This window comes from Atractosteus spatula, chromosome 11 (assembly GCF_055471065.1).
Source record: "Atractosteus spatula isolate fAtrSpa1 chromosome 11, fAtrSpa1.hap1, whole genome shotgun sequence".
Lineage (NCBI taxonomy): Eukaryota > Metazoa > Chordata > Actinopteri > Semionotiformes > Lepisosteidae > Atractosteus > Atractosteus spatula.
The window spans coordinates 30,363,126-30,375,903 of NC_142716.1; the positions used below are offsets into that span (position 1 = coordinate 30,363,126).

Sequence of the window (12,778 nt, forward strand, 5' to 3'; positions counted from 1 at the left end):
GAGGACAAGGTAGAATCTCATAGCAGTTGTACAACGTCTGTATATTAATTGTGAGTCTTACATCATTTACAACATATAAGCTATGCCTTCAGGCTTAAATGCAGTGTCACATGATTTCAACTGCAATTAACTGAAATGTTAGACAAGTGACTGGAATTCTAATGGTGGTGTTAGAATTATGTTTAATCAGCAGCCAGATGACATATCACATAGCAGGTAGTTCAACTGCAAAAGCAGACATTTGTACTATGTTACATTCATTTTCTAAAAGCTGAATGTAAGAATGATTTTTGTTAATGTTCTGGAACTGGAAGACAAACATCCTGAAGTTGTTATACAATTAAAAGTGCCCCCTTAAAGTGCAAGTTCAGCCCTATCATCCAGATATCATCTACGTTTCAGCCTCGGCTATGCCATTAAGCAACTGTCACCAAGATTATCCCAAGTGGCTATACCCCACTGGAAATGGACTCAGTCAGGGTTATCCTGAGCTTATCACACACCGGCAACTACAGAGCTACTTTGTGCCTCTACAGTGACATCAGCAACAGAAACACTGTTACTCCAATCAGTGCTCAATTTCTGTAAGGACCCACTGAGCTCATTGCATGTTAAATGTCCTTGAATGGAGGACATGGAGAATTCCTGATTTTTCCCAGGGAATTACAGGGATTGTAGTGGTAAGATGTGTAGATATGGAACTACCAATATCAAATTTGTAAAAAAATATATTTAAGCATCTGCATCTTTTGTCCTTTAAGAGAGGTGGTCAGCCCCTGACACTCTTTTGATAAAAATCATCTGGGTTTGACATTACCTAGGCTCTTCATCTTTGGAGCGCTTAGGACAGTATTTTTTCACAAGGTTCCTGTAACAAAAACAAGCAACAAGTTAAATTACACTCTGTAAAAATCCCCACCCAGACCAAACCTTATTCAACTCACCTGACAACTCAGCTAAGGGTGAAAAAAACCCAAAATAAGATAAGATCACTTTATTAGCCCTATACAATTTCTTGCATTAGGAATGGTCTTTTCACATACCCCAGCTTGCTCTCCATGAGACACAGACACACAGAAAGGGAGAGAAGCTTGGGGTCAGAGCGCAGGGTCAGCCATTTATACAGTGCCCCTGGAGCAGTTGGGGTTAAGAGCCTTGTTCAGGGGTCCAACGGAGTAGGATTCCTTTGCCAGCCGCAGGATTTGAACCGGCAACCTTCCAGCCACAGGCGCAGATCCTTAGCCACAGTGCCACCCCTCCGTCCATAGATGGACTTGAGAAACAGGACTGCATTTGACATGTACCATTCTTAATTTGTTAGAGGTGTCAGGGTGGCTGTCAACTGAACACAAGATAATAACTCTAGTTTACAACCTTCTTAAAAGAGCCAAGCCAAGGACTTGAGAGCTGGGCGATTTAATGATCAGATGTTCTGCAAATATGATAAACCAATATAAGACATTTTAGCAAAGCTGTACAATAACAAGCAAAGCTTCTTTAGAAAATGGTTAAAATTGTTACTCTATAAAAACAATTTCCTGTAAAAACAAATGGTGCTAATGTAGATTTAATTCAAAACAACATTAAAAATATAAAACTAAGCCGTATGGCACACCAGATATGCCAAAACACAATACAGGTACTAGGTCTTTTTAGACCTGCTTCTCCAGAAAATATATTCTAGTCACTCCCACTGTTTGCTGCCTTCAGCTCCCTTAAGGGGTTGGGTTTGGGGAGTACTGTGATTGCTAGTGCACTACATGAATTAACTCAGGACTCAAAGACTACCCTAACCTGAACCCTGACCTTGACTGTTTCTGAGCCAGGAGCCACGAAAGCTCCTGATTAATTCCTCTTTCCCCTAAAAGAATTTAACTGAAGTTAGGAGACCATCTACCAAGAATTACTGCTAATGACTTCTGAATGACACTAATGACTGCCAGACCCACACCACACCTTGCTTCTTGTGAAAGCCTACCTGTGAAGCCACTCTGCAACTACAGCACCCACACATGCTCTTTAAAGGAAAACTATTACTCAATCAAAATTCATATTACAAGCTGTTTTCTCCACTGGTTTAAATGAAAGAACCTAAATTGGGAAAATGCTTATTAAAAATGTATAGCAAATCTTTGTGCCATACTGCAATCTAAGAGGTAACACCATTATCAAACAACCTCCCAAGGGCTTTGGGAGCAAGTCATTTCAATTTATCACTGCCAATGACCAGATCAATCTGCCGGATGAGCTGAAACTATACACTGTCATATCTGAAGGGGTTTTCAGTTGTGTTATTAAATCTTTTCCGTCTGAAACTTGCACTTGTCACTATCCTGTTGCTTTGTATCCTGTTAACGTTTTGATTTTTCCTTTCCTGTGAAACACTGGTGTGGGCCACTTGTCCAAGTTGTCATTGTAAATGAGAATCTGTTCTCGGCATATTTATTTCAGGAAATAAAACGTATGATTATTCTTAGGTAAATTAGCCAGCCAATACCATGCAAGCTGATGAAACCCTCAAAGTCAGCCTAGGAAAGTCTTAAAGGAGGTATGCTGTAGGTACCACAGTGACATGACGACAAGAGCTGCTGCCTGAGAGCCTTCAGGTCTTGGGCTCAGCTCATGTGGAGCATGGGTCTTTGGTGCTCCAGTTTCCTCTTAGCTTCTAAAGTCATGCTGGCTGTCAAGTTAACTGCATCTCATCCAGGGCGTGGTCCCGTCTTGTGTCCTGTATTGTCCTGTACTTCCAGCATAGGCTCTGGATGTGCCACAGTGTTGTCCGGGAATAAGGGACATTTTGGGAATGGATGAAGGGCAGTGCTTTGTTAAAACTGTATGCATCTGAAAATTAAGATTAATTGATAAATTAGATCCTACTTAAAAAAAAAATGTTTAACATCACACTGGTTAGTGCAATCAGAGCTCACACTATAAGAAGACAATTGCAAGAGTAAAACTAAATAAAGGCAAGCCAAACCTTTATTTAGAAAAAAATAAACCAGTTTTACAACAGTAAAACTCCAGTTTCTATTACAAGAAAAACCTGAAAAAAATCACAATTTAAAAAACGGACTTGTCAATCGAGTTTCCTTTCAGGAATGGAATGGGATTAATTGTTTCACTGGATGAATACAGCGCAGCACTCATTACGATTCCGAAGGTCATCTGCTGCACAATCCTGTATCCAGGCAACATCCCTGAAAACCTGCTGGGAGTGAGGGAAGCCTAACAGGAGTCTGAAGCATGAAACACAAAAAAGTGTCTGAATCTTACATCAGCTGGTTGTAATTTTTCTGTGGAACATCACTGTAAATAGACACTGCAGGAGTGTGAAAAATTAAGGGCAGTGCACTAGGACCTTGGTCTGTTACAATCAGATGTAAAAACAATTAGCTGAAGCAAGGATAATAGTATTTCACTACTATTAAACACTGGCCTATGCTCTGACTTGTGTTAATTGTTAAGTGAAATTTTTGTATTTCCATCTCAGAGTTATGTGAGAAAATACCTTCTGTAAAGATAACAGAATTTAAATTGTTAAGTGAACTTTTTGTATTACTATCTCACGAGTTATGTGAGAAAGTATCGTCTGAACAGATAACAGAATTTAAATTAAGTGATTTTATTTGAGTTCCACTTACTAAAACATAGATAATCAATACATAAGGCAACCAAAACAGTTAATATTACAAAATAAATACACAACAGGGGCCTTTTTGTTTTATTTCTGAAATATTAAGTTAAAAATTACTACCGGTCAAAATTAATAAGCTACTTTGATAATCACATGTGGTCAACTATTTATTGGTGTAGCACACCTCTGATTACAATACTTCTTGCCAAGTAAATTATTTGAATTATTTGACATCAGAGATTTAAATAAATATGACACATGGTCACATTTCATGATGAGAAGAAAAAATAATGCCAGTATACACTAAATATTTTCTTTTAGTGTATTTTCTTTTCTGTCTGTAGACAAAAAGCTCAGAGAAACCTTAAAAGTATTAATCATTTTAAGAAAAAAAAACATTCCAATGTTTTTTTTTAAAGTTAATTATATATCACCGATTTCCTAGTAAGCAAAAGGCCAAAAAAGTCTTTATGGAAACATTTACGAAGAATGCAGGGATATGAGATATGGAATACTTGTACTTGTACTTTGCGGACAGAGAAAGAAATGTGATAGTGGAAATGCAGTTATAAGTGCCCAGGTTCACAAACATGTAGCATTTTAACAGAATGAACGGAAAGTGAGATATCCTGTTTTTTAAGTCAAAGTTCAAATTTACCATGCTTTAACTAGGTTGAAAAAATCAACAGCTACTGTATGTATTTTTTAAATAGTCTAACAAGGAAGATGTGCTTTTTTCTGTGTAGTCAGGGTGGGTTAGGCAAACCCAATTCTTGTCTTTTAAAATCGTGTAATTTATAATGCAATTTTCCATTGCAGCACATTAATGTTCCAACACACATGTAATTGAAAAACACAACATGAATCTGGAAATTAGGAACATACAAAATTAGGAAAGGAAGTGTAATTCTGAATCCTGGGTGGAATTCATTTTATATTAAGGATTAACAAAAGGTCAGTGGGACCAGTTCCAGGAGCTGATTGCAGTTTGCTCACAACCCATGTTGAGGACATAACACAACACCTTTAATTCCACTACAGTAACTAGTTCTCACACTCGCACCAACTGATTAATCTCGGGACCTCATCTAACCCCTGATACTGTTTGAACCCTTTTCGTCCCAGAGTTGTTCCTTGAGTAGTCTAAGGTCTTTCATTATGGTTGCCACCAGGCCTCCACATTCATGCATATCCTGAAACCATTCTATACTTAAATGTGTCTATTGCAGAAATAAGAAGAAAAAACTTTATTCAAAATGGTTTAATTCAGACACTCTCTCGTCTTAATCTTGCAAACTCATAAATGTTAATATCATCTTTGCCTTTAGGATGCAAGTATGATATGAAAGCAAAAAAAATGCAGTGCTCAAAGAGTTTTCTACTGGGGTACAAAGAAAGCTACTCCTGTAGATGTTTTTTTTATTTTGCATCCTTTGGACATGCAGACACTGTGGCTTACTAGACCATACTTGCAACACGACTGACGAGAGAAAAAATACCTCTTTAGTGCTCTCCTTGAGACAGCAGGTTACAGTTGTCAGCTTTAACCTCCAAACTTTCATTTTCTGTGACCCCACAGAACAACTAGATTAATATAACCTGCTACAAACATTATTATGAAATGTATTGCATATAAATGTATTCAAGAAATAAAGAAAGTTGCATGTAATTACAGAAAATCTGTTCAGCAAAGGTTACGATCAACTGAAGACGTGCCGATTATGTGCAATTCACTGGCATTTTCTCCAAGAAATGAAGAGAAAATTGCAGGCCTAAATAAAATCCCACGGGTTTAATTAATGATCAAACACCAAAGAGCACAGTTGAAGCAACAGTTACAATATGGTATAAAGCCAAGAAACTATTACAGGTGTCCAATCCTGTCATTCTATTCACCAACTAGATCTGCAGAGGATCCACCATATTTGTTTATAAATGTTTTAACAATCTGTGCCAATCAGATTCCCTGGGTAATGGCACAGTTGCAAATTAGAAGATTAATATACAGTAGATATAATGGTCAAGTGCACACCAGAGCCACAGCCTATCCTGGCTTCTGTAGTGTTAAGTGGACTAGGGAGCATATGACTCCCTCCTGGATGGGACACTAGAACATTACAGTGATTACCACCCAGCAATAGTCATCCCCACTTACACAGCTGGATGACGTTTAGCAACTGGGATCAAAGTACCTCATTCAAAATACCACAGAGTCCAAAATATCACACTCAAGTCCAAAGGTCTACCCACTACGCTACACCATCGTGCAAAATGTTAAAGATGAATTTCAGTTGAGAAACTATCTACTATTTGTTGTTCCTTGCAATAGTCCTATCAATATTTTACAAAAACTTCCTTCTTCAATTTATTAAAATTAAAGCCCCAAAGAGGTTTTGAGCCCCACTCAATATGCTAATCTTCACTGCACGTTTGTATCTACAACATTTTTTAAATCAGTCATCACACAGCTATTTCCTTAAGCTACTGGGTGAATCCACAAGAGAAATTAACCAAACTGTAAAAGCAGTAAGTAGCCTGGGAGGGAAATGTGTTAAAAACAAAATATATTTCACACCAAATATCATCTATTGTACATAATTAGGGCAAATTAAAACAATCTCCCTTTTGTCTCTTGTTGTTGTTAGACCTGGTTCCAACAGCAGACCCATTTTTTCCAGTGCTTGGGTTAATGAGGACAGAGCCCTTCTTTTCCAGCCTGGTAAGATATCTACTCCAACAGCACAGCACAGAATCTTAAACATTCTTATGTGTCCAGTAGAAACATAGCCTCACCCAGAATTGCACAATAGGAAAGCCTTTAGGAGCACAGTAAAATAATAAAAGTTAGTTATTACTTTTTACACTTTAGTACAAAACTTATACTCTTGAAAGCAACATATGGTGATTGGAAAAAGACTTCAGACAAAATATCTATATTCGCTAACATATATATATAAAATACATGACAGTCTAACTGAACACCATAATGATAACAGACCTCCTAGACAGAGGGAAATCTAGACATGACTGATGTAGGTTCTTATTAATATAGAAAAAGGAAACACATAGGAAGAAAATCCTCATTCGCCTACATGACTAGTAAAAGCACACAGATAACATTAAAGGCACACAGATAAGGCTACTAGGTATCTTCAGACTTTCAGAAGGTATGGTACATGTTTTAGGGCTCCTTTAGAATTTCAGAGTTGTTTCTTTTTGATACTGGACATCACTACAAGGTTATCAGCATTTTAAAAGTACGAAAGTATTACTTTAGCTGCAAGAGTAACGGTTAATACCAATAGGTAATAGGCTCTGTATTCCAATGGTTAAATTAAAGTGATGTTACAAGGAAGTTCCAAGTTTAAATCCTGGCACTGTACCTTATTGCTCTCATCCTTCAGATGAAAGTTTAATCTAAAGCCTTGTAAAAGCACCTGCTGTATTCTAGTTCACCTGTTATTTTACATAGCTGCTGCTGGTTTGATTGGTGAAATTGTTTATTTATAAGAAGTTCACATAATTCTCTGGTGAACCAAAAAACCTGCAGTTAGATTTATCACTTAGCGTTATAGGAAATATGTTCAATCCAGCGACACATCAGACCAAGGTCAGAGTTTGAGCCTTGGGTGTTCAGCCAATACTGTAAGCATAAATACGGTACATTCTTTATATACATTATAAAGAGAGAGAATTACCTTAATTGTTTTGCATAGTTCTGCTCAATCTCCATTCTCTCTTTCACAAACTTTGCATATCTTTCCAGGAAGTCAATTCCCCATTGTGTGTGTTTCTCAAGGTTGTCAAACTGATCCTAGAAAAGAACATTTCAGGAAAAAAAAAAACAAGTTAGGATTTTAGAATTTTTACAAAACATTTGATACAGAACAAATTCAGATTAACAGAAAAAAAAACAGGCATCCTACTTTAAAACCCACATCAGATCTTCCGCTTACAGACAGATTTAGTTCATTTAGGCTGTATTAATAGCGCAACATGGAGACTGCAGAGACCTGACTTCATAAAAAAAATGAAGACCTGTACTTCATATTGAATTACCTCGGGACACAATTACATCCCAATCCTCATTCTTTATTTAATGCCATATTTAAAGTAAAATCTATGTTTGACAGGCATCTGTCATTGGTCATGCTATTTCTGTAAAGTTCTGTCATGATCAGTAACTTTACATGTAGGACGGGACCCACTTCATCCTCCATTGAAGTGCAGCCCACTTGGGTAACACACAGCAGTCATCATGCAGCTGCTGCCCCATTTCACAGTGGACTGGGAACAGAAAAAATATCTTAAGAGGTTACTTTAGGAAGGGCAGAATGTAAGAGTCCAGAGTGAAATCATAACCAGGACAAACAGGTTAACACTCCCATAACTCTCGAGAACAGTGCCAAGGGATATTTAGTGACCAAGTAATCAGAACCTTGCTTGGATCTTGCCCACTCGATCCAGTTCCGTTATATCTCCAGGAGAGCTGAAGTTTCTTTCGTTGTCTTGGACAGGCTTTTTGTTTTTTCAAAACCCCACAATCAAGCCAGGAATGCTCCTGGAGATTCTTGTACCTGCGCGTCGAGTGGTTTTGTGTGAAAAAGCCTCAATAAGGAATTCCCAATAAAGCAGAGATCCTCCACAGCACACCCAGATTCTCTAATGCCTCTATGGTACCTTTCACATGATTTCTACATTGTAGGAGATCTTGAGGTCAATAAAGCTTAAAGCTGATGTACTGCACCCCATAATCTCATTCTCCCATAGGCCTGCACATTTAACCCCAACTACCACATCCACTAAGCTCCAAAACTATTACAAAACAGCATAAAGTCCATCGAGTTACTCTAAGTCAGGACAATCTTCATAAATAACAACCTAGAATACTTGTACTTTTAAAAGCACAATTTTAAATAATGTCCTCAGATGTATAAGAAATACAAAAGGTTGACTGAAAATCATAATTTGGGTTATATATAAGGTAATTTGCATTAACATCTTATATTCTCCACATTTTGCAGGAGAAAAAAAAAGTCTAAAAAGCTTTTTAGATTTAAAATGACCCACAAGACAAGAAACTTAGTGGAAAGCTAATATAAGGACACAATGCAGCCCAATACACCAGGCCTTAAATACTGCTTACTTAACAGTGACAGAACTACAAAATATTACACTTAACATAAATAATGGATAGTTCAGAAGGACTATTACACTATGAAAAGAACAAGCACTAAAAAGATTAATGGTGTTCAGAACAGTTTTTAAATGAAAAATGCCCAAAATATTTCTCAATATACAGTAAACTATAACCTCTAGATGGAATCTAGTATTTATGCTAATTCTATTAATTTATTTGCTTATTTTGGATTAAGACAACTGAGAAAACGTTTATGAAACCACATGCAAATGGCCTCAGTAGTGCTTGTGTGCAGAAATGCAGACACCCCCTCACACCAAAAGATTTACAGCTGCGGTTCCTGGAGAGGCAAGCGCTAAATTGTTTTCTCAGAGTGAGGGAGAAGCCTCTCATTCCTGATGGTTTTAACAGCCCAAGAGTTGCACATTTACACAGTGTAAGTGCGCCAACTCCAGAAGGAAACCCTGCAATTTAAACTAAATAAATTCCTCCACATGGTCAGCGCAGGAAATGTCAGAATCTGTATCTCTCACCACACCACGCTACACATTGGTTATTTCAAGAGCTTTTCCAAGACTGTCCAGGAGTCATACACACTGTTGTTCCTGTTGTGGGTGGCCTGCTTACCGGTCTTAAGCTCAGGGACCAGGGACTGTGATTCAAACTGCATGGCAGGCAAACACCAGCCTTAAGCCCAAACAAACATCTAAGAGGCCAGATCATCACCGTGCATTCTGGACTTTTGCTAGCCAAGTACTCTCACATGATTTATACGCAGTAGGAGCTACACCACTGCCATCCCAGCTTACTGGTTGCATGCTGTTACTTTTCAAAACTCACTTTTTCTTAACAAAAAGCTAAGGAAACTTTCTCATTGCCTTTAAAACTATGCAATGCTTTCAAAAATGTCAATACTACCATGAGATGAAATAACACTTTAAGAAACAGTGTGCTGTACAAAGCAGTTACCAACTACTTGCTTTCAAAGTATTCTAAGTAGCCTTTCCTGTGGAAAAACTACTCTAAAAGAATGATTGAATTTCTAATTTTGGGGAAAAGAAAACAAATCGCAAGTACCTCTTAGCGAATGCAAGTTAATCGGCTACGATACAAGTGTTGCTAATCATCATAAGGAGGATGGTGTGCAGTTTAAGTCTATTCAGAGGCCAAATTCAGTCAATATAGTGTCAAATCTAATTGTTTATATTTAGGCTACTGAAAAATTCATAAATCATAAATATGGAATGAATCTTTCATCTGTTTTGCCCCTTTTCTCTCTTCACTCATTCTGTCACTTGTTTTGCACTTTTTTTCTCACCCCTTTGCTTCCTATTCCTACTCTATTCTTGAACCTCACACACGTTTGAAGTAGGCTCCACATTCAAATGCTGTCTTTCCATTCATCCATTTTCTAACCGTTTTATCCCATACTGGGTTGCAGGGGAGCTGGAGCCTATCCTGGCCAGTAACAGGTGCAATGCAGGATACACCTTGGACAGGATGCCAGTCCATTGCAGGACAGACACAGACACAAACATGCACACACTCACACAAGTCCAATATTCCCAACTGCCAATTAACCTACCACTATGTCTTTGGACTGTGGGAGGAAACCAGAGCATATGAAGAAAGCTCATGTGAACATGGGAAGAACATACAAGCTCCAGGCATGTATCACCCATGAATTGAACCCAGAACCCCAGCACTGCAGGACAGCAATGCTAACCACAGTGCCACATGCCACCCTTCTGTTTTTTATGATTCAGTTTTTGAGTGTGATTTTGACCTCTACATGTACCAGTCATTGCTGCCAAAATCTGAAAACACAGTGAGTCATCAAGTCAACAAACAATGGTTTGAACTTTCAAATGCACAATATTACCTACTGTAAACAAAGAAACCGGTTCATGTGCAAAAAATTCTGGAAAACACACCTATCCAAATGTATGTGATCATATTTTTCAAAAATAAGCAAAAAAACATAATTTAGACTAATAACAAATTTTGCTTAATACAATCATTGCATTATTAAAAAAGTCATTTTCCCCCCACATACACAATCATATGAACCCTTGAGAAAGTAACACCTGGAAAAAGATTCTCAAAGATCTGTCTATTTTAGTCAAGTCCAGTCCTGGGAAGGACCCAGGAAACAGGACACTTTACAAATGTCCTAAGCTTGGAAAAGAATCCCACAATGGCCTTGACACAGAACATAAAATGAGACTCTACTATTAACTTCTGATGATAAAGTCAACCCTCTTTACAGATGATACTCCATTCAAGAAATGTTAAAGTAGGAGATGATCGTTTCTTGATTGTTCTCTCCAATCATACTGATTTACCATAGAGCACCCAGCCAGAATACAACTCAGGAATGTTGGCTACCACTCCTGGCTGAGCTATTGTTTTGCTCCAGTGATGACGAAAATCATTACTCCAGAATTCTAAGCTGAGGGGGAGGGTATATGATGCATTTAGACAGGTACATTTCCAAACAGCCATTAGAGGACATGCAGATGAGAGCATTTTGGGGAACTGCAATTCCCAGAATCCTCAGCACCAAAAAAGGGAAAGAGATTCAGATAAATGGATGCAGCTCTTCACAGCTAAGCAGTAAAAGTATAAATCACCAGACTGAGGTGTGGATGTTTAGTCTACCAGAAAGAATGCGTGGGGAAAAAACAGCAACCAAAACCTGGCTGGAACACGCTTTCAAAGAATTACCTTTGTTCTGGAGGAGATTAAAGGAACCTTGCTTCTGGTAAAACCCACTCTTTAGCGGGAGCTCTAAAGAAAGTCTGTTTTTTGTTTTGGATTTTGGTTGCAAGCCATAACTGCCTTTGTGTTATATTTCATAAAATTCTAGAGAACTCCAGTTAATTCTATTTGTGTTGTAGAAATATTCCTCTATCAGGCAGTTTGTTAAAGAAATTTTCTCTACTTACACTCTCACCAGGTTAAAGAACTCCCACTGTCCAGTTTTTCCAAGAGAATATTAGCAGAGAAAAATACCCCTCGGTCTGCAAATCATTTGTAAGGTTTGTGCCATTTTTTTTTATGGGAGACTGTGTAACAGTTGTCTATCGGGAGTGTACGTGTTTATTTTTTGATGCTAGAGGTCAGTCTATTATTAGGTTATAAAGTATAAAAATAAACTGAAAGTCGTGGAAAAAAGTTATATCCGTTCACTTACAGCACAAAGGTGGATATATCTCAAAAAGCAATCTGACTGTTTTCATTAGATGCATCAATTGATCTAATGGTGGTAATTATTCCCTTTAATTAAAGGGAATTTTCTACTGTGATAGTTTAATGGATAATTAGACAATTGTTTGGATTTGCTGAACCAGAGTGCCTACATAAACGTCTGGAACTTCAAGACTGAATACCAATTTTCTGTGTTTGGTTTGTAAATTCGAGGGTATGTTTTCCCTCTGACCACAGTACAAACTGCAATTTAACCCAAGAAAAAACAGCACACTAAGCATAATTCTGATTGTGTGAGGGGTGTCTCTATTAAGATACAGTATGCCACAACTCAGCTATCAGTTCCTTAAGTGTTTACTGTGAAACTTGTAATTGGGATTTCAAGTCAGCAAAAAAAAAGTAAAATTCCGACATTAAGCAGCTAACTATGGGATATTTCCACAAACATAATAAAAGAGAGATTATCTGATGTGAACTCTGCTATAATCCTTTTAGAATATAAAGTAACATTAAAGCTAGCCTCTCAAGGTTTTATAGGCACGTCATACACCAGCAAATCTGATTTTCATGACAGATGATCCTTTGACTGTTTTATGTATCATGAACTGCAATACACTTTAAGTCAGCACATGCTTCCTAAATATATCCAAACTCCACTATTTACTGTATTACCCTCCGGGCTCTGTCTCATACATTAAGTGCCAGAGCTTATAGAAATGCGCCCTGCTGTGTTTTACACTCTGGGAAGCCTCGGATCATACTCACACTGCTCGATGCCATGCTGTCATGCTGAG

The 12,778-nt window shown here is 37.8% G+C and overlaps 1 protein-coding gene across 2 annotated transcripts in view; it reads right to left on the reverse strand.

The window, feature by feature from the left end:
* The window catches only part of fnbp1l (formin binding protein 1-like), an 88,012-nt gene that overhangs the window by 24,856 nt on the left and 50,378 nt on the right, over window positions 1–12,778 (reverse strand). For both annotated transcript variants that reach the window (XM_088928369.1, XM_088928368.1), the window contains exons 2-3: window positions 7,333–7,448; window positions 818–868 (exon numbers count right to left, since the gene is read on the reverse strand). In XM_088928369.1, coding sequence (XP_088784495.1) covers window positions 818–868; window positions 7,333–7,448 — 167 coding nt within the window. The remainder of the gene's footprint in view (window positions 1–817; window positions 869–7,332; window positions 7,449–12,778) is intronic.